Source organism: Colossoma macropomum, unplaced genomic scaffold (genome assembly GCF_904425465.1).
Source record: "Colossoma macropomum unplaced genomic scaffold, Colossoma_macropomum, whole genome shotgun sequence".
In the NCBI taxonomy this organism is placed as follows: Eukaryota; Metazoa; Chordata; class Actinopteri; order Characiformes; family Serrasalmidae; genus Colossoma; species Colossoma macropomum.
The window spans coordinates 7,699,561-7,718,611 of NW_023494808.1; the positions used below are offsets into that span (position 1 = coordinate 7,699,561).

Consider the following 19,051-nt stretch of genomic DNA (forward strand, 5'->3'; position numbering starts at 1 on the left):
CTGCACACTAAAATCACCACAGTTATCAGAACTTCAGCTCTCACAGAGATTTTAAACTGGCTTTGGTCTGTGCACTGTCCAGTGGGAAACAAATCATTTCTTTCAAATAACTGTTCCTCAAGCTAAATACTAGTAGCCATATTTAGAGTAGTACGCGGTTGCATCTCTGTTCAACAATCAACACTTCAGACCAAGGCAAAGTCTTAATCATAATTAATGATATTCCACTTTAGTACTTCATTTCTAAATTGTGTTTGAAAGAGTAGACAGCAGGTAAACAAGATATCCCTATGCATTTGCCGAGTGCTGTGCTAAGTTTGATTTTGTAACGCCGGTATACCAAACAGTCTATGATTAGGTATCATGCATGTCAGTCAAATGGCCTTTTAAACGGTTCTCAAGCCTGTATTTTAGCACAGTCTTACTGAAATTGCAGTGGAATTAGTATCATTTTGTGTCCACACTAATGAAGTACTTTGGGCTTTGACTGCATTTTTTACCACCATTGATGTAACTGAACAGAACCAGCCAGACACTTAAAATAAAAATGAAGAAATGAGGCTTTACTAAGAAAGGGCTTGAAAATACTCGTAGTGAAAAAAACAGGCGGTGGTCAAATCTAAAAAGGCCAAAATACAGAAAAAGACAAACATAACAAACAATATCAGGCAATCAGATCCAAAAGTACAAAGACAAAAAGGCAAAGTCAAAATGTCCACAAGTGAAATACAGACAGAAACACTCAGTAGCTCTACGGAAATAAGCAATACCTCACAATTAGACTATGCTGAAGCCCGGGCTTATGTACAAAACGACATCTAGGCATATGACGTACACATTCGGGTTAGTATTTGGGTGAAATGGAGCATTGAATGGTGGATTGTGGAAGTTCATGGTTCATGTGATATCCCAGAGAGTTCTGGAAAATGGAGTCTTTATGGACGTCAGAGCCGAGAGGATAGTAGTAGTCAACTGCTTTGCTCAAATTACGTAGAAAACTACAAGTTATATATATATATATATATATTCCAATATTTTCTTTCTGATGGCTGATGCTACAGTAAACTATGCTTAAAGACAACAGTGGGCATTATGATTTTGGTTTAGTTTCTGTGCTGTTTTTGTTTTTAGTAGAAGTAGAAGCAGAATGCCTAATGATTGTGCTGGCTGCACTACCTGCTGGGGTTCATTATTTTTACACTGCACTAAGTGCCACTGACAGCGACACAACTCACACTCATTAAACACACTTCAGAACACTGTTCCATGATTGCCACAGAGAGCATACAAGTCCCCTTACACCTCTGTGCTATATGTGATTTCCACATATAACAGTACAGAAAGGTGAAAATTTAAAAGAAAAAAGGACATAAAGTGTCTTAGTATGTTCTTTGGCCACTACGAGATGTTTATCAATGCCAGGATGTAAACACAGACTACAGTGATAATTAAATAGAGTTTGCTGGTAATCACTGACCTTGGTCTGGGTGAGTCTGTTCTTGTTGTTGAGGACGTAGACGCCCTTGTCCACAGCGACCAGGCCAACTTTTGCCCCAGGATCACCAGTAATTTTCAGATCAATAACTTCATTGGGGGTATATGCTACTTTAACATCCTCTACATCAACTTTGAGCTTTGTGCATTAGAAAGAGAGAGAAGAGTCAGCAAAGGTTCACACATGTTGACTTGTTAACCTAATGTGATAATTTGAAAATTTTGAAAAAAAATGTCACATGTTCATTTTAACTGCTATCACTGCAATCATATAAATAGTAAAATGTATATAAGATTCAAATGTTCATATCATGTGTCTATATTTGTCCAAAGACTATGTAACTGACTCAAAGATTTCATGGTCATGGCCCAGAAATAGGTCAATTAGATAATACTGGTAAATCATACAGCACACCTGTTTCTGAGCTTGTTTGCTAGCGCTGAGTCAGGGAACAATTGTTGGAAAAGTGTAAGTCTCTAGAACCAGAAACATCAGCTTGGACAAAGATATACAGTACTATGCACTCATGAACCATCCAAGAAAAGTATATTTAAAACTTTTTTCTGGGCAGTAACTATCTGTTTAAAAAATAAGCTATCATTAGAAAATAAACAATTCATTGTGATTGTTATGTGTAATTTTGTTAGCTAAATTATTTCTTAAGCACACCATAAAGAAGTCCAGTATTTACATTTACCATTCAATACCTAGTTTATCTAATTAATATAATATTAGGCTTATCAGTCCAATATATCCAGGAAGTAACTTGTGTTTTCCTAACTGTATTCTTCTAACCAACATATTGACAACTTTTTTAACAGCAAAAAAATCTTATTTTACTGTTTGATGATAATTTGTATTTATTCTAATGGTATATCTTGTTTTACAGGCAAAAACACCTTTATTGCCAAATTAGACTTATAAACAATGTTCATGGCTGCCTAAGATTTTTGCACAGCATATCCAACACGCTTTTAGTATATTTGGCGTACATTTGGTTTTATTTGAAGCTACTTTCAATGAGCTAAGAGTGACACTTTGTATAATTCTCACTAGTAGCTCATTGTCAAAGCAGAGAAATCATGTGGAAAGTGCAGATTCCAAACTTTCAATCCATTTTACCTTTGTGTCTGTAAGTAAAAGAGGAGGGATATTTTATGATTTAAATCTGATTAAGTTAATGTCTGTTATTTACAACAAATAAAACAGAAAAAAATTACAGACTCAAGCCTTTTGATACAAAACATAAATTGAATACAAAAGTTATTAATTATGTGTGTAAACATTTTTGTTAATGTGATTACATATAAATACCAAAGCAAAACAGAGGTAACTCTACAACAGCTAATTTCCCATTTGCTGTTTCAATGACAAACCTGGGTTAGTAATTTACTTACCGATCCCATGCATGTGTCCTCCACATCAACCCAGATCGAGTCAGCCACGACCTCAGAGGATCCCACATGGTAATACGCCACCACACGGAAAGAGGGAAGCATTTCTTTAGTCACTTTGAGTGGCACAGCTATCACTGAATTACCTGACTTCTGATATCTCGAAGCTGTTACGATCCGTCCTTTACTTAGAACCTAGTTCACAAAGAGCAGAAACATAATGCAAAAGTAAAAACAATGCAATACATTTGCCAGATTCAAATGTATACATCATTTCCACATGAATAAAATATCTTCTTACACATTATAAAAAACACTTGCTAATTGAACTTTCATTTGATTTAGTTGACTACAATTCTAGTAGGAACTATCTAGTAGGAATGTCATAAACTAAACACTTTTTTAAACACAGAGTAGGGCTACTTAAGTGACATTATGTATGGTGTACTTACTGATTGATTGATAATCATTGATAAAAACATTTTATACCTGATTTTTTCATTCTTAATAATGAGGTCTTTTCATACTTGTAGATTTTAGCTTTAATGCACTAAAATGTAAAACGTTTGATGCACTTTTTATTTGAAAATAGCCATGTTTACACGCAGCCTGAAGAACTAAAACTTAATATAAGTGATTGAAATTCTAGTAGTGTTAAATGATGTTATGTATGTTTTAGGTACAAACCATATAAGTGAAGTCTTGGTCCCCAACTGCGCTGGAGCCTAGATTCAGCTTGAGGGTAACTTGATTCCCAACTTTCAACAATCCAGTAGTTATGTCTATATGCAGGTAGTTTTGGGAACCACCTGTAGGCAGGTAGGCATGTGCTGTCATCTTGTTTTCTGCCGGTATTCCCTCAGTGACTGTACGTACCTTTGAACAAAGAGATTGAGTCTCACTTTTACTACAAGATTTGAACAAAGATGTCTAAAAAAATAGAAGACACATTTCACACTGGACTTAATCTTAAACTGTGTGTTTGTTCATGTGTCAACGAATGCTAAAGTCAGCTCAGTCCCTCATCCCTCACCCCTCTGATGGCTCAGCACATGGTCACTCATTAATAATGAACTAGGAGTTGATGATCAGGAACAGCATTATAAAGTGAAACACATGGTAACTCATTACTAATGAACTAGGAGTTAATGATGATCAGGAACAGTATTATAAAGTAAAACACATAGTAAATCATTACTAATGAACTAGGAGTTAATGATGACCAGGAACACTATAATACTGTTCCTGAATGTCATTAACTCCTAGTTCATTAGTAATGAGTTACCAGGTGTTTCACTTTATAATATTGTTCTAGATCATCATTAACAGGTTGGAAGCCTGTAACCTTTGAAACTTTCAGGTCTTCAGTTTTGTTTTGCATTGTAGTTGAGGAAGGGATGGTAGGACAGCATGTTACAGAAAATCAAGACTTTAGAATGTGAGGCTTACAGTGATATCTAGAGTGGAGGCTCCTTTCTGGGTGTTGATGACGATCTTGGCAATCCCGTTCTTATCAGTCCTTCCTGGCACATTTCCTGGTGTCACCAATACCTCAACATTTTCTGCTGGTGTCTCATCAGGGTTCGTTACATACACCTTTTGGATATGATCAGAGAGTGAGATCCATTAAAGGAATACTTAAACCAAAAATCATTACATTGCCAACAAAGAATGCAAAGTAGAATTTTTTGGTTAGCCTTTAACAAAACAAGAATCTTTAGTTAGGATGGCTTTCTTTTTTGCACATGTTCAAGTAATTCTATGAATCAATATAAGATACTATGATCAAGCTTTTATGATTACAAACATTATCCCACAATACAGCCATTGAGAATCTCCCTTTAACAAAGCAGCAGTTTTTGAAAATTACAGTGTGTATTTATAGGATTTTTAGTTCTTGGTTAAAACAGGTGAATGTGTGATGTTTCTGTACCCTGAAATCAAAGGGCATTCCAGGTTTAAAGTATTTTGGGGTTCTTGTGAAGTGAATGGTATATGGTGCTTTCACTATATGAATTCCTCTTCTCTCTGCCTCCACCATTTCACTTCCTGAAACACAAAGAGTTACATCACTTGTTGTAAGATGTTCATGCATTAGTGTGATTTAAATTGCTGTTCTGAGTTAATGATAATACTTAGAGTCTGATTTCACTTGTTATTTTATTACACTTTCCTTTACTGCCAATAAGAAGAATTTTCATCTTTTAGAAAAGTTTTATTAATCCATTCAATTAAAACAGAAACAAAAGCTACCCACTAATTCCTAATACATTATCATCTGGAGCAAAATCCATATTTATTATAGAAAATTGACCCCATTCTAAGTGTTTTTTTTGACCAAAGGTAGTAAGTATAGTATAAAAAGAAGAGAACCAAACACTGAAGCATGTGGCACACCAAGGACTTGAAGATTAATTGAAATTTCAGAATCAAAATTTGAAAGAGTGCAATTCTCAAATTGCAAGAGCTAAAATTTTTATTAAAGCCTACATTGTTTACAATGCTGTATTAAATTGTTTTAAGTTACTGTCGTCTAATAACACTGAGTACACAAACAGTCTGTAGATGAGTTACAGCAGGTCTACAGCACGATTCAAGCCTCAAGCCATACAAGGGAATACACTGGTCTTCTTGGGCAAAAAACAGACCTGGGCCTCAGTTTATATAAATTAATTGCAATTTATATCACACACAATATTTGTCAAAAAATGTAGTTAGATATTTTGCCCAAATCATTCAGCCTTAGGCACACCAAGGTAAATTTCATGTTCAGTTTTGAGACTGCACGTAAGCAAATAAAGTACCAAGTTTAATTTACATACGTATCAAAACAATTATAGTTGATTTTAGAATTAGCTCCTATATTTAAAGTAAAAATAACAACATTTCTACACAAAAGTACAGGAACTGCTTCAATAATAAATACAGAATGTAGTCTTTTATAATTTTTTATCAGAGCTTTTACCAAACTATGACAGGCTCTGGAACCAGAGTGAAACTTTAAAACATTTTTATTTATAAAAACTGAAAACAGAATGCAATGAATAAGGCACATAATGTGTGCTCAGCACTCCCTGTTACTGGTAGATAGCAGTATCTATCCAGCAATTTATATTGCTTTCAGGGACACTTTTAAGTCTATGGTGTATGGCCGAAATCGGAGTGCTAAAACATTTAAGCATGAGTGAGTTCGATTTTAAGTTTACATCAGTTCGAGTGAGTTCGATTTTCGGTTTACATCATGTTTTATCAAACCTTCATCGAAATGTTACGTTTGAAACATTTTACAGTCTGTGCAAATTTTAATATTTGGACTACATTTCATTTAATGGCAATACATTGATACATATTATGAATACTGGTTCTTCTACCAGGTGAGACATCCCATCAGAGGGCATTTAACTAGCATAAATTTGTTGTGCTTCCTTTCTTTATGAGCCTAGTATGCTTTATGCCTGAGAACACTCAAACCAATACACAAATAAAGCTGCTAATAGGGTGCACTCTACTTACCACTTTCAGTTAGTACACTGACAGACACATACATTGTTTTCCCAACAAGTTCATCAATATTTTGGAAGGTCTGAAGGATGTGGTCTCTCTTGAGCACTGCTTTACCTTGTCCTTTACTGATCTACAGAGTTCAGACCAGAAAAATGACATTTTAAGCTGTGTATGTACATTACCGTAAAGATGATTAAGTCTTATTTCTTGGTTATGTTTTAACCTCTAAAAGTTGCAGTTAACAAAAGCATGCTGGGAATGCATGTGAAGATTCTAAACATTCAGTCCATACCATGTTTGTCTGTGTAAATCGAATAGGAGCTATTTTACCATTCAGTTTGATTAAACATTATTTATTTATTTAATATCTTTGCATGTTTTTCTTGAAAACTTTGTGAACAGATAGAAAATTGCCACCAATACAGGGTGTGTATTAAATATAAATGTAAGTCATTAGTAATGTAACTATATTTATATAATCATGTTACATAAATGAAGTCTATAGCACAAAAATGACAACAACAACTCTGGACTCCTAAGGATAAATGCATGTAGTTCTTTTGTATGTGTGTCTCCAGGCTTACGTCAACTCTGGCAAGAGAGCTCGGAATGCTGATCTTTTTGCCTTCACTGAAGATGCCAAATACTACAAAAGCAGAGCCTTCAACATCTTGACCAAACAAATACCTGAAATGCAGTAGGATAATAAATAAGAGAGTAAGAGTGTTAAAATGATAAACATATCAGCAACATAATACATAGAAAAACAACAAATGATTTTGAAGCTGTCAAACTGCATGTTTTTTTCTGATTTTCAAGTGAAAATAATATAACACAAAGAACACCCTTAAATATGGCACTTTTTAGTGCACAGCCGAGTTTAACATATTGGATATAATAAACATAAATTTTATTGAATTTTTTTTCACAATATGTTAAATAACCATTTAAATAAACAGTAATTGTGCATTAGAATACACAGAAGTGTGTTCTCTTTAGAGGATGTGTTAACTTACATTCACTGACCAAATCAACAAAATGTAATTTGACCAGGGGCGGCAAAACTTCTGCATGCAACTCTACTCACTCAGCTGTAACTGTAAATGTACTAATTCATCTACTGCAGCAAGTTTTATACATGTGGCTGCATTAAAAGCCAATAGCACACTGACCAAACAGACATCAACTGACACAAACTTTTTTGTATGTTGTACCTGTGTTTGATTGTTTAGGAGAATCTGCAATCTTTCCCTGTCACACTGTTTTACAATGCATTTCTTTAGAACATTTTCCTCCCCATATGCTGTTCTACTATGTTCTCTCCCCATTCACACTGTTCTAGAACATGTGCTCCCCATTCATGCTGTTTTACTATGTTCTCTCCTGATTTAAACTGTCCAAGAATGCTCTCTCCCAAATCACAATGTTTTAGCATATTTTCTCCCCATTTATGTTCTACTGTGCTCTTGTTAAAATAGTTCTCAATATCCATTAAGTAAATTTTAACTGTATCACTAATGTAAGTGCAACTAGGCAGTTCTGTGCAACCCTTATTAGAAATGTTTGACAGTATTGTTCCGTTTTTCCACTGATTTCCAATCCAGCATTTTCTGCCTGTATTTGCCTAATATCAGATCAGTGTTCCACCTGCATAAAGGCCTGCATATTAGTGCACCACCTCCATATCTGTGCACCATGCTTTGACACCCATTATTGGTGCTTGCATTTGTATGCACTGAATTCACTCATGGTCCCTTGGCAACTCAGTGGTTAGGACAGTCCTTAGAAATGAAAGTGTTCTATGAAAAATAGCATCAATTTCATGCAAAAACTAGGTTATAGTTTACTGATATCTTGAACGCTAACAACAGCAATTACCTAACCTTACCATAACCTTTTTGTATCCTATGTTTGACAGCTAGTGAAGAATAAAAAATCCAAATATGCAAACATGAAACCAACTTTACTTCTCACTTTCAACTGCATGAACGATTAGTTAACATTAGTGACAGCTCATTACACTATTAAGTTGATTTATCATGTTAATGTTAGAATTTTAGTAAGCCACAAAGGGGAACAAAATAATTCCAAATCAATTCCATGTAGCATCTGATGAAAATCAGGGTAAAAAAGAAACTGAAATATCAAAAATAAAATAATATAAGGACTGGTCAAATAAACTGCTGCTGTGCTGTGCTTCACATAAACGGCATGTTAATTATTCAAAAGAGGTTTTCATGTACATGTAATGGAGCACTCTGATTTTGGATGTGAGCAGAAAAAAGAAAGATATCTCGAACATGGGGTTAAACGTATTTAAGTAATAGTATACCTAATAAAATATATATGTGAGTCAACTCTTACTTGGCTTTAATTTCAACAGGGAACTCTTTATCCTCCGTGTAGAAGAATGATTTCTTAGGATCCAGCTTCACTTCAAAGCTGGGCAGCACTGGGGAGTGGAGGTACAACTTTCAGTAAAGCAATGCTGAATACAATATATTGTAGATGTATTATTTTATCTTTAATATTTAAATAAACAGGTAGATCTATCTATTATTTTATTCACTATAAAGACAGTTCACTTACCGTACTCTTTGACTTCAAACTCTGCAGTGAAATTCTTGTCAGGACTGTCCTTAAAGCTTGCTACAATTTTCCAGATTCCAGTGCTTCAAAAACAGAAGATCAATACACAACACAAGATCAATCACGTGTAGTATTACAAATAAAACATTCATTGAACTAACCTATTTTCAGAAGAGTCACAAGAATATGACATTACATTTGGAAGTATGTTTTTCAGTAGCACAAATGCTTTGTCTTTTTTCTTCTTTTGTGTCCATGTAATGGAACACAAAATTGTTATCAAATATATCAATCAGAGAATTATCACTTTTGTAGAAGTGGTTCACCCTTTTCACATCTTGGTTCAACTTAGGATAAAATTGAACCATTTTAAATATCAGATTTTTAAAAAATATTTGCAAAACATCAGATTCACGTCTTCTTTACGATGACCCTAGATCACCACTCCTAATCTAGTTGTGAATACAAGACCAGAAGTCTTTCCCAAAAGAAAATTAAATAAATTACTTTTAATGAACAAGAAGGAGACATAGGAGTATGTCAATGATCAAGGATTCAGCAGTACAAGAAGGCCTAAGAAGTTTCCAGGCTAAGAACAACATGGTGAAGATGAACCAGAGGTTAACCTGTGAAGTATACTGAGCAAGCTTAAAGACTTCAAATGGAATAACAAGCATCAACTGACTGACATCAAACAAGAACTGAGAAGAATGAACATCAGACTAGAATAATCAAAAGAGTGGATTGAAAGGGCAGAAACAAGGCTCCAGCAGCAACACTACTTAAGTGCCTTCTACAATGTCAAGCAGACATAGAGGCTAAACTAACCGATCAAGAAGGTCGACCTCACAAAGACAATATTCATATTAATGGCATCCCTGGAGAAGCAGAAGGGATACAAACTTAGCGAAAGGATATGAGCTTAATGAAGAGTGCACTTGGTTTTTCATCTGATTAACAACTCAGAATTGAGAGAGCACATATAGCATTAGCCCCAAATCCAACTGGTCATGGGGTGGCCACGATCCATCGTTGGAATATTTTCAAGTTATAGAACAAAAGGAGGTGCTCCGCAAAGCCTGGCAAAAAAGGGTATGTTTTCTACGAATCTGAGTACATTTAAATCTAAATATTAAACACACACACACATTAATACAGATGACTACACAAAGAGCTGTTAAAAAAATACTGAAAAAAACATAATACATCAGCTTGCCTAAAAAGTTTAAGGTCTCTTAACAGTATAATTTTTCAAAGTCATCTTTTTTTTTTAGTGTTTCGTGTCCACATACTGTCCACAAAATTATCAACTAAATCTTTGAGAGTTATCGCTATAAGCACTTTCTTCAATATTTACTGTTATGTGCATCTATGCAAGCATGCAGACTGACATACAGGATGGAGTAAATTAGTGAGCAAACACTCAAAGCCTTTCAAAGCTGTGATTTAGCTGTACAACAAAACCAACCTGATGGGACTCCCCAGTTTATACTCCAGGCTCTTGGACGAAGTATACTGGTCTCTTTGAATGATGATCCCTTCTGGTGTCTACAAATCATATAAATACAGTCATTATTAACTTGTTTAATCACTATTTTTCATTCTATTCTATATACACTACCACTCCTAGACAAACCTGCTCATAGAACTCTTATGTATTACTATTTGCCACATTTTACAATAACAGTGAACATGGAAGCCATGAAATAACACAAATGGAATAATGCAGTGACCAAACACACTGTTAAACAAATCAAATCCCCCCACCTTGCTGCAGGTTTAAACACATTTGATGGTCATTATTGTAATTTCGCAATATAACTTGTATACACTGGAAAGAAATGCCGTTCTTCAGGCCCCATGGTGCAACACACAACAGCAGCACATTACACAGGACTACATAATGATACGTGCAACAGTCTGAAATGAGTACAGAATATACCAAAAATACACCAGACAATGAATATACAGAACAATAAACACCACAACACAAATACTTGACAGGATTTAAAAAAAAAAAACAATATTGTTGGAAAAGCCATGGGGTCAACCAGCCAACCAGGAGCAGGCATGTAGAGATCTGCACAGAGGGACTTATGGGAGGCATGCATCCTGGTTGAAAAAAGGTACTGTTTGTGTTGATTACGTTGCTTGTTGTTTAGTTAAGGTATATGTGTGTTCTAGGTGTTTTGTTGTTTTGGAGTGTAGGTTTAGTTGCATGAGTTTTCTGTGTGGGGGGGGGATCATGGTCAGGGTGAAGCCTGTGACTAGTGGTGACCTCCCCCATGAGTTTGTGATGTTATGTGTTTTGTTTTTTTTTAATCTGAGCAGGCAGAAAGGGGGTTTAAAAAGAGCAGAATCACGGCTTCACTCTAGTTTGACTCTTGGTGTCAGAAGTGGGATAGCACTCTCCAGCAGCCAGGAGAAGAAAGGCACCACCTTGAACTCAAAAATAAACAGTGAAGAAGAAAAGATAAGAAGTGAGACGAGAAAAAGAAGAGGCTGACGAGAACATGATGAGAATTAGTGAAGCCCAGCTGGAGCCCTGTGAGGAGAAGACAGCCTGCGGCATGTCCTGGACAGGCAGAAGCAAGAGAGGAGCAGATTAGCTTGTTATCAGTGAGCTATGCACAATGATTCAACAGGCATACCCGCTGCTCAACAGAGCTGCGCAGGAGAAGCTGCTACTTTTTGTATTGAGTATATCTCTGCCATGATTGGATGGGCTGCTTGCGTGCATCGTAGAGCCTTGTACTATGTAGATCCTTGTGTGGTCTTCAGTATACAAAGGACTCTTAACTCCATACCCAGCACTGTACAGAACTGTAAAACTGTATCCATTTGTACTGTTTTGTGTCTGTGCTGTTATCTGGTGTCGACCAGACGAGGATGGGTTCCTCTTTTGAGTCTGGTTCCTCTCAAGGTTTCTTCCTCCTGTTGAGGGAGTTTTTCCTTGCCACTGTCGCCAAGGCTTGCTCACTGAAGGCGTGGACGCTATATAAATAAATTTGACTTGACTTGACATTTGACTATTTCCTGAATGTGCAGTGTCCAGAGGACCTGCAGCTACAGGTGCAGCTCACAAAACTGGTTGGTCTTCGAGGTGATGACGGTAGAGCTTGATCTTAGTGAGGAACCTGCAAGGCGAGCAACAAAGTGTGTCGCGACGGAGGAGCTTGCTACGTAGCTCCAGAGCGAACAGCAACACAGCACAATGTAGTGGATAAGCTCAAGTGGAGGTGGCATGCCATCCAGCCACCGCACCAGCAGCTACACAGGACCTGGTGTACTGGTGATGCAGGAAAAGGGGACACTAACAGAGAAACGGAACCCACCTGGGAAGCCTGGCTGTCGTCGCAGGCTTGAGCTCATACCCACATGGCAGGCGTGCATTCTCAGCTTGGATTTCGTGGGCCATGCTTAACCTCAAGAAGGAAACGCTGGGCTTGGCAATGAGACAAGTGAAGCTGCTCACTGCGGCTAGTAGTATGGCTGAGGTTGAGAGTAGAGGCAGCACATATGAGTAATGGCCACACCAGCATCGTCAGCACGGTGGACGACAGAAAAGGCAGAATGCAGCAGACAGGAGCACTGCTGCCACTGACCCCAGAAGCAGCGCACCTGGTGCAATGGGCAGTGTGGAGTACAGCTGCACTCAGGAGCAGGACACAGCGCTGTCTTGCCCCTCTACTCTGGTGCACCAATGGACAAAATGCCCACAGAGCTTTCAGTTCGTCAGCCTGCTAAGGTCGAAGAAAGGAAGCATGCTTGGAGTGGAGTGCACGTGGCAGAGAAGAAGCATGCGGCCAGTGCCGTTTGTGTGGAATAGGACAGTGGATGCTCTGAAGCCCCTGCTTTAGAGAGACTGCAGGGGGGTCACTTTGGATTACCATTAAGCAGCATCAGAGTGATGAAGTCTTTGGTGTCTAGAAAGTGTTGGTGAATTCTGATCCTGGGATAGGTTGGCTCTTACTGTGCTGTGTTGTGTTTGTCTGAGTTGAAGGCAGCATGTCAGGTTTTTAGCAGCGCACACACCTCAGCATTTAACCATGGCATCTGGTTAGCATGTGGTCATGGTCTTGAGGGAAGTCACATCATCTAATTATTTGCCAATGTAGCCACCGTAGTCACCATATTTCCCGCCAGCACTCAATGGGTGTTTGTCCCTCCAGCTCAATGTGCGATGTGATTTGTTTTGCAACTAACTTAATAGGTAAATAAATGACACTTGTTTAAACATGCTGGTGCTTGTGTGTGTGCATCTATGGTCTTGTTGGATTTCCCAGTCAATATGGATTGACCCTGTTCCCAGGCCAGTGGCACAAAACACACAAGCCACCACCACGGGTCCAGTGCTGCTACCGTGTCAGTGTAGTGTGCTGTTAGTCCCACTAGCTGGATGGCCATGGCTGAAATGCTGCCTCTGAGATGAAACAAAACAAAACAAAATGCAGCAGTCCCAGAGTTCACTTTAGGATGCTAGTTGTAGCCTGAAGTGGTCCATTTCATTGTTAAGAGAGCAGACACTGGAAAGGAGAAAAGAGGGCAGAGCTGAACAGCTAGGGTTGGATTTAGCCTAGCTTGAATCCCTGAGAGTTTACCATTGTTGAGAAATCTTTTTTCTTGTTTGCATTATTATTAATTGTAAGCAGTGTTAATACCAAAAGCTTAGTTTGCGACAGTCCAAAGTGCATTTTGTGACGCACCCTATGGAGAATTTTGTCTTCCCTGAACAGAACATGTACTCTGTTCTTTATGACCTGTACAAAAGGCCCCTGGTGGTGGGGGTAAAAAGATCTTTTTCTAAAACAGCTGTTCAGACTGGGTTTGAAGGAGATGAACAGTATGCGTTCTCTTCAAATAAAGAACATCTTTTCTGCAAACCTGTTCTCCTAACTTCTTTCATTTGGCAAAGACAAAGGTTTATAACACCGTGTTTTTGGCACAATGCTTTTGACAAATCCTCTCCCGGCCAGCGTAGTAATGCAGTATCACAGCCCTGAGGTCTGGTTTGCATAGCAGCCCAAACCTGCGCAGCGCCTCAAACAATCTAAATCTATTACAGCTGAACACTGTTCTCCAAAATCAAGTAGTATCTGGCAACTTTAGACATGTTCACCATGTTCTGATGCACATCCTGGACAAAACCTTTTTGAAAAACTAACTACAACAAACAAAAACACTACATTTTCAGGAACCAAAGCAGCTGCTGCATCAGAAATGCACCACCATTTTGGATGTATAAAGCCACCTAAGATGCATATATACATACGCTGAGATCTTGTTGGTGCTGAAAAATATTTAAGTATTTAAGCAGATTAAAATATCTTTATCATTATGAAAAATGAATATTCAGTGAGGTGTGACCAAACTCTGAAGTGGTAGAATAACTTTTTTAAACACTTACCACAATCTCCACCACCACAGGACTCACTATTGCCTTTGCTTCTGTGGTCAAAGGAAACACTCTGTATCGTACTGGAGAGAAAATGTACAGCAATTTGAATAACGTTGTGCCACTCAAACAAGTTTTAAAACATCAAGAGTCAGATTTCTCAGTAGAGAGATAGAAAACAACCATCTAGCGTTTGATTGTGGTTTCAGTAACTGTAACATATTTAAAAGTACCACTGTCTCACCTGTGCTATCAGGAGTGTATATTGTCTTGTCTGTCTGTACAAAAATATAACCCGACTGGAAGGAGACCATGACAGTTTTCTCCAAGGTTTGAGGTCCATCAAAGGTTGCACTCAGATAAACATACTGTTTTATCTCTGGGTCTGTGTCAAAAACGTCATCAAGAAAGGGGATCTACAAAAAAAAACAAAAAACAAACAAAAAAACAGGCTACAGAATGGTAGGACTGAAGGGTCAGATGATAATTTACAGCACTAAAGGCTCTAGTTTCCGAGTTAGCCCCTTAAAATTAGAGGCTTATTACATACTGAGGCTTATTATTCAGTAACTAAAGGAACTTCAGTGCAGCCTGGCTGAGTTATTCTTAGGTTATAGAAGAATGTATTAAAACTTAGGGTCGGCCGATGGGCCCTGGCCATTTAAGGGGTTAATAAACTAACACTTTGAAACAGTTGCATCTTATTCAACAATATTACCAAAAGGAAAAGTTAAGACTTACATTTATATCAACAAGAGCTTGAAAGTTATCTTCAGGCCTTAGGGTCACCATTGTTGAGATGAGATCTCTGTCTTTTCGGGGAAAGCTCATCACTCTGATATTTACATTTATGGCCTTTTGTTCTTTGTAGTCCTGAATCTCCACGAGCACACGCTCTTGTGTGCCCACCCTCATTATCTGGGGGGCTGATAGAATGTACCTAAGAAAGTAAAAATAGAAAGTTATGTCTGCCATTTAGATTGAAAGGGCCATATTGTACATTTTTCTTGAATACAATTTTTCCTGAGCTCCTTTTATCGTGTGTGTGTGTTTATGTACCAATTCAGTCATAATTTATTTTTACATGTCCATTTTCAAACCTCTCTTTATCCTTTATAACTAAACAGACTGTGCTTTATATGGTGCCTCAAACAGTCCAGACTGTTTTTGTAGGTCTGTTTCCATATACGGACTGTATATGGACTAAAATATACTGTTGTTTACAACAGTATTACAACAGTACATTTTGAAACTAAAAATGTTTTCATCTTAAATCAAATTCCATGATATGGGCCTTTTAACGTTATGAAAACAAGATTCATTCTGGATCCAGTATTGCTCAGTAGACATCAAAGATCTGGTGTGCCACTGTGGTTTGATTGCTTACAGTGGTATATGTTGTTTCATTCAAACTAGTTCACTTCATGCCAAAAATATTTGTCCAACTAAACAACAATACAAAGTCACAGGATGTAACCTTTCAATTAGCAATTAAATGAAAATGCTTAACTTCAAAAAACTTCAATAAAAGTACTTTTGGATTTAATTAGAAGTGCTTAACACTGATGTATGTTAATGGGAAAGGCAGCTACACCATTGATGGTGAAGATGTAGATTTTATTTTGTGGCAAGAATGATTGAAAAACAATATTTTATGCATCTTCATGTTTGATTATTTCTTTAGCCAACATTATAATTTTTCCTGTACATTCACAAGTAGCACTAGCTTAATTAAATTTGAATGTAATCTAGGCTTGCGAAATCATTGTTGGGGAAAAAAAAACATTTTTGCATGGTCAACATTGCAAGAAAATGTGTGTATATACACCACAACTCCTGGCACATCTTTATCATGTACAGAAGAGAAGAGCAAGTGTTGCCTGAGAGACTCCAAAATCTGAGGAGCCTCTCGATAGAAATTTGTACCACTTTTCTTCAGTAACTCATTTAAGCAATAGAACACGAGAGGGAGTGTGTTAAGAAATAAATAAATAAACTGGACAGTGTACGCGGCATTAAATATGTTTTAATGTTAGCAATTCCTTCTGCCAAATTATAGTTCCTTAAAAAGCAGCTTGTTGCTACGTCAGAGTAACGAGCTCCACTCACTCGCTGCCCAGTCTGCTGTAAGCCTCACCTTTTCAAGTATGGACTGAGCCATAAAACTGCCGCAATATCAAGTTTAGCTCAGTTTTGTCATTTTATTCCAGATCAATATTAGTGTTGTTTTGTTCCAGCCAGTCTGTAAAGCATCTTACAGCCCATTTTGTTTGGCAAATGGTGTTGGGTTCATTTCTGGCTAATTCCAGGTTGTTTAGCTGTTCTTCTGTCTCAGCTGCCGACTGAAAAGCTGCTCAGTGGTGATGACAGTTTGGGAATTTAGTGTAGTCTCATCTTCAGAGTCTGACCGAATAGGCTGTCGGTCAAATGTGATCTTAAAAGTATCCATTTTCTGTTTGTGGTAAAGTACGAAGTAAAAACGTTCAAATGGCTTAAATGTGTCCTACAGCTGTTAAAGTCGTTGCTTAGCAACGGCGTCTCAGCGGAGTGATACAGTGTTTGTGAAAAAACAGTTAGTTCCGGCCATGCAAGCTGACTGATTGAGAAGTATTCTAACCGTGCTGTTATGGTGCAAAATGTTATGGTCTAGTGCGATTAGAACGCTTCTCAACCAGTCAGCTTGCATGACCTGGAAATAGCTGTTGTATAATTCAGCATAACAGATAATGTAGTGAAGGCACAAAGAAGCCTGTTCAAATGAGAGAACATAAATATGCTTTTGATACACTAAAGTTTGGTACACTCTTAAAAAGATGGTGCTTCGAGGGTTCTTTAGTAAAGAAAATGGTTCTATATAGAACCATGAGCACTTAAGGAACCCTTTGAATTAAAGGGTTCTTTGCAAAGAAAGAACTGATGGGGAATGTGCTGTAGACAGTTCTATATAGAACCTTTTTGAAAACACCAAAAAGTGTTCTATTTTTACGGTGTCAAGCTTGTAGCAATAAAAGAAACCTGTTGGGTGCTATATAGAACCCTTTGCAAAAATGTTCTACACAGAACCGTCTATAGCACATTCATGCATATTTTCCTTCAACCTGAAGAATCCTTTCATGATTCAAAGACCCCTTTAATCATGCAAAGGGTTCCTTAAGTGTTTGTGGTTCTATATAGAAGCAATTTTTCTTTACTAAAGAACCCTTGAAGCAATATGTTTTTAAGAGTGTAGTTCTTGCTACAGGTTTAAGAAACTACATATTTACAACTTCGCTGTTGTCGGAAAACAAAACCTCATATCTCCAAAATGGTAACTTTACAGGAGAAGGAAAAAAAACTACTTTACTTTTAATGTAAGTCAATGGAACCAGAATTTTTTCTAAGTAATTTTGGAGTTTCTTTTGGTCATTCATCATGAAATTTACACACAATGTAAAGGGCAACAGCCATTTCAATTTTGTCAAAAAATGAGGAAAAAATGGAGAAGAGGTTTTCTTCTGACTGCAGCAACTTATTTAATAACAAAATGGCCAAAGTTTACTGTGCTGTGTTATTGTGAGCTACTAGATGATTATGCTAGGCTGTATTTAATTATTTTTTAACAACTTTGCCATAACCACCAAGTCAGAATCATCAAAAGCCACTTTCATATTATTGCAGGGTAAAACATTCCATACATGGATGGTTGCAGCACAGCTTATCTGTTTAGCAAGAAAAGTCATGGTTGATACAGAACTTGGATTATACATACAGATCACAAGCATATATAAGCATACAAAACAGTACTGGCACCTCAAACGTACACATCCTTAACTGATGGTGTAGATCATTGTAATAGTGTAATAGTTTCCAAATTTCAGCAGAATCTGACAGTTGGAAGGGCGGATGTCCAGGACACACAATCGACAAATGACTTGAGAAATTCTACAAAGCTGAAGTTGGCTTCTTATTTGAATTCACCGTTTCACCCTAAAAGGTGCAACTGTCACTTTCAGGCACCATTTAAGGTGGAACAGAAAAGACAAGCATAAAGCCCATGAAAAAGCCAAGCTTGCTGAAATTCAGAGGTGAAACAACATTTATAATACAATAAGATTAAATGTGTGATATACTCACAGTGGTTGACATAGAGTGAGCAGTGGTGAAGACAGAAGAGCAGCAGTGATCCACAGCAGGTCCACCTGCACCATCCTGCCTGTTTGATCCTGCCTGTATCTGAATAAATGAAACTGAATCACCACTACAGCTTTTATAAACACACACACTTCCCCCTCACGTACAACTCAGCACAGTTCAATGCACCATGGTTCACAAGACTATGTGCGGATTCATGCCCAACAACGCCCCCAAATTTCTCCACTCAGTGACAAAATAACACACACACACACACACACACACACACACAGCTTTACTTATTTACATTTAAATATTATCTTAACATTTTTAGAAAATGATCTGCTTCAATTCTTCAATCATAGAATGTTGGAATAACTCAAATTTTCCATGTAGTTACTGCAAAATAAGCTTTAGGATGAATAAGTCTAGAAATTTAGGAGGTTAATCCTATTTATTTATTTGTTTGTTTGCTTGTTTAACTAATTACTTTATTATTATTATTATTTTTACTGTTATTATTATTACAGAATCCCATGATCTTTTGTAATACAGCTGTATCTG

General features: G+C 37.2%; 1 protein-coding gene across 1 annotated transcript in view; it reads right to left on the reverse strand.

Annotated features, from left to right (window-relative positions):
* Positions 1 to 18,665, reverse strand: part of LOC118797790 (complement C3-like) — a 63,848-nt gene extending 45,183 nt beyond the window's left edge. The window contains exons 1-14 of the mRNA XM_036557057.1: positions 18,491 to 18,665; positions 15,119 to 15,317; positions 14,622 to 14,793; positions 14,390 to 14,460; positions 10,451 to 10,530; positions 8,983 to 9,065; positions 8,758 to 8,845; positions 6,978 to 7,080; positions 6,403 to 6,523; positions 4,823 to 4,938; positions 4,339 to 4,485; positions 3,577 to 3,765; positions 2,893 to 3,084; positions 1,478 to 1,633 (exon numbers count right to left, since the gene is read on the reverse strand). Of these exons, the coding sequence (XP_036412950.1) occupies positions 1,478 to 1,633; positions 2,893 to 3,084; positions 3,577 to 3,765; positions 4,339 to 4,485; positions 4,823 to 4,938; positions 6,403 to 6,523; positions 6,978 to 7,080; positions 8,758 to 8,845; positions 8,983 to 9,065; positions 10,451 to 10,530; positions 14,390 to 14,460; positions 14,622 to 14,793; positions 15,119 to 15,317; positions 18,491 to 18,564 (1,791 nt within the window). The 5' untranslated portion in view covers positions 18,565 to 18,665. The remainder of the gene's footprint in view (positions 1 to 1,477; positions 1,634 to 2,892; positions 3,085 to 3,576; positions 3,766 to 4,338; positions 4,486 to 4,822; positions 4,939 to 6,402; positions 6,524 to 6,977; positions 7,081 to 8,757; positions 8,846 to 8,982; positions 9,066 to 10,450; positions 10,531 to 14,389; positions 14,461 to 14,621; positions 14,794 to 15,118; positions 15,318 to 18,490) is intronic.
* Between the last annotated feature and the right edge of the window lie 386 nt (positions 18,666 to 19,051).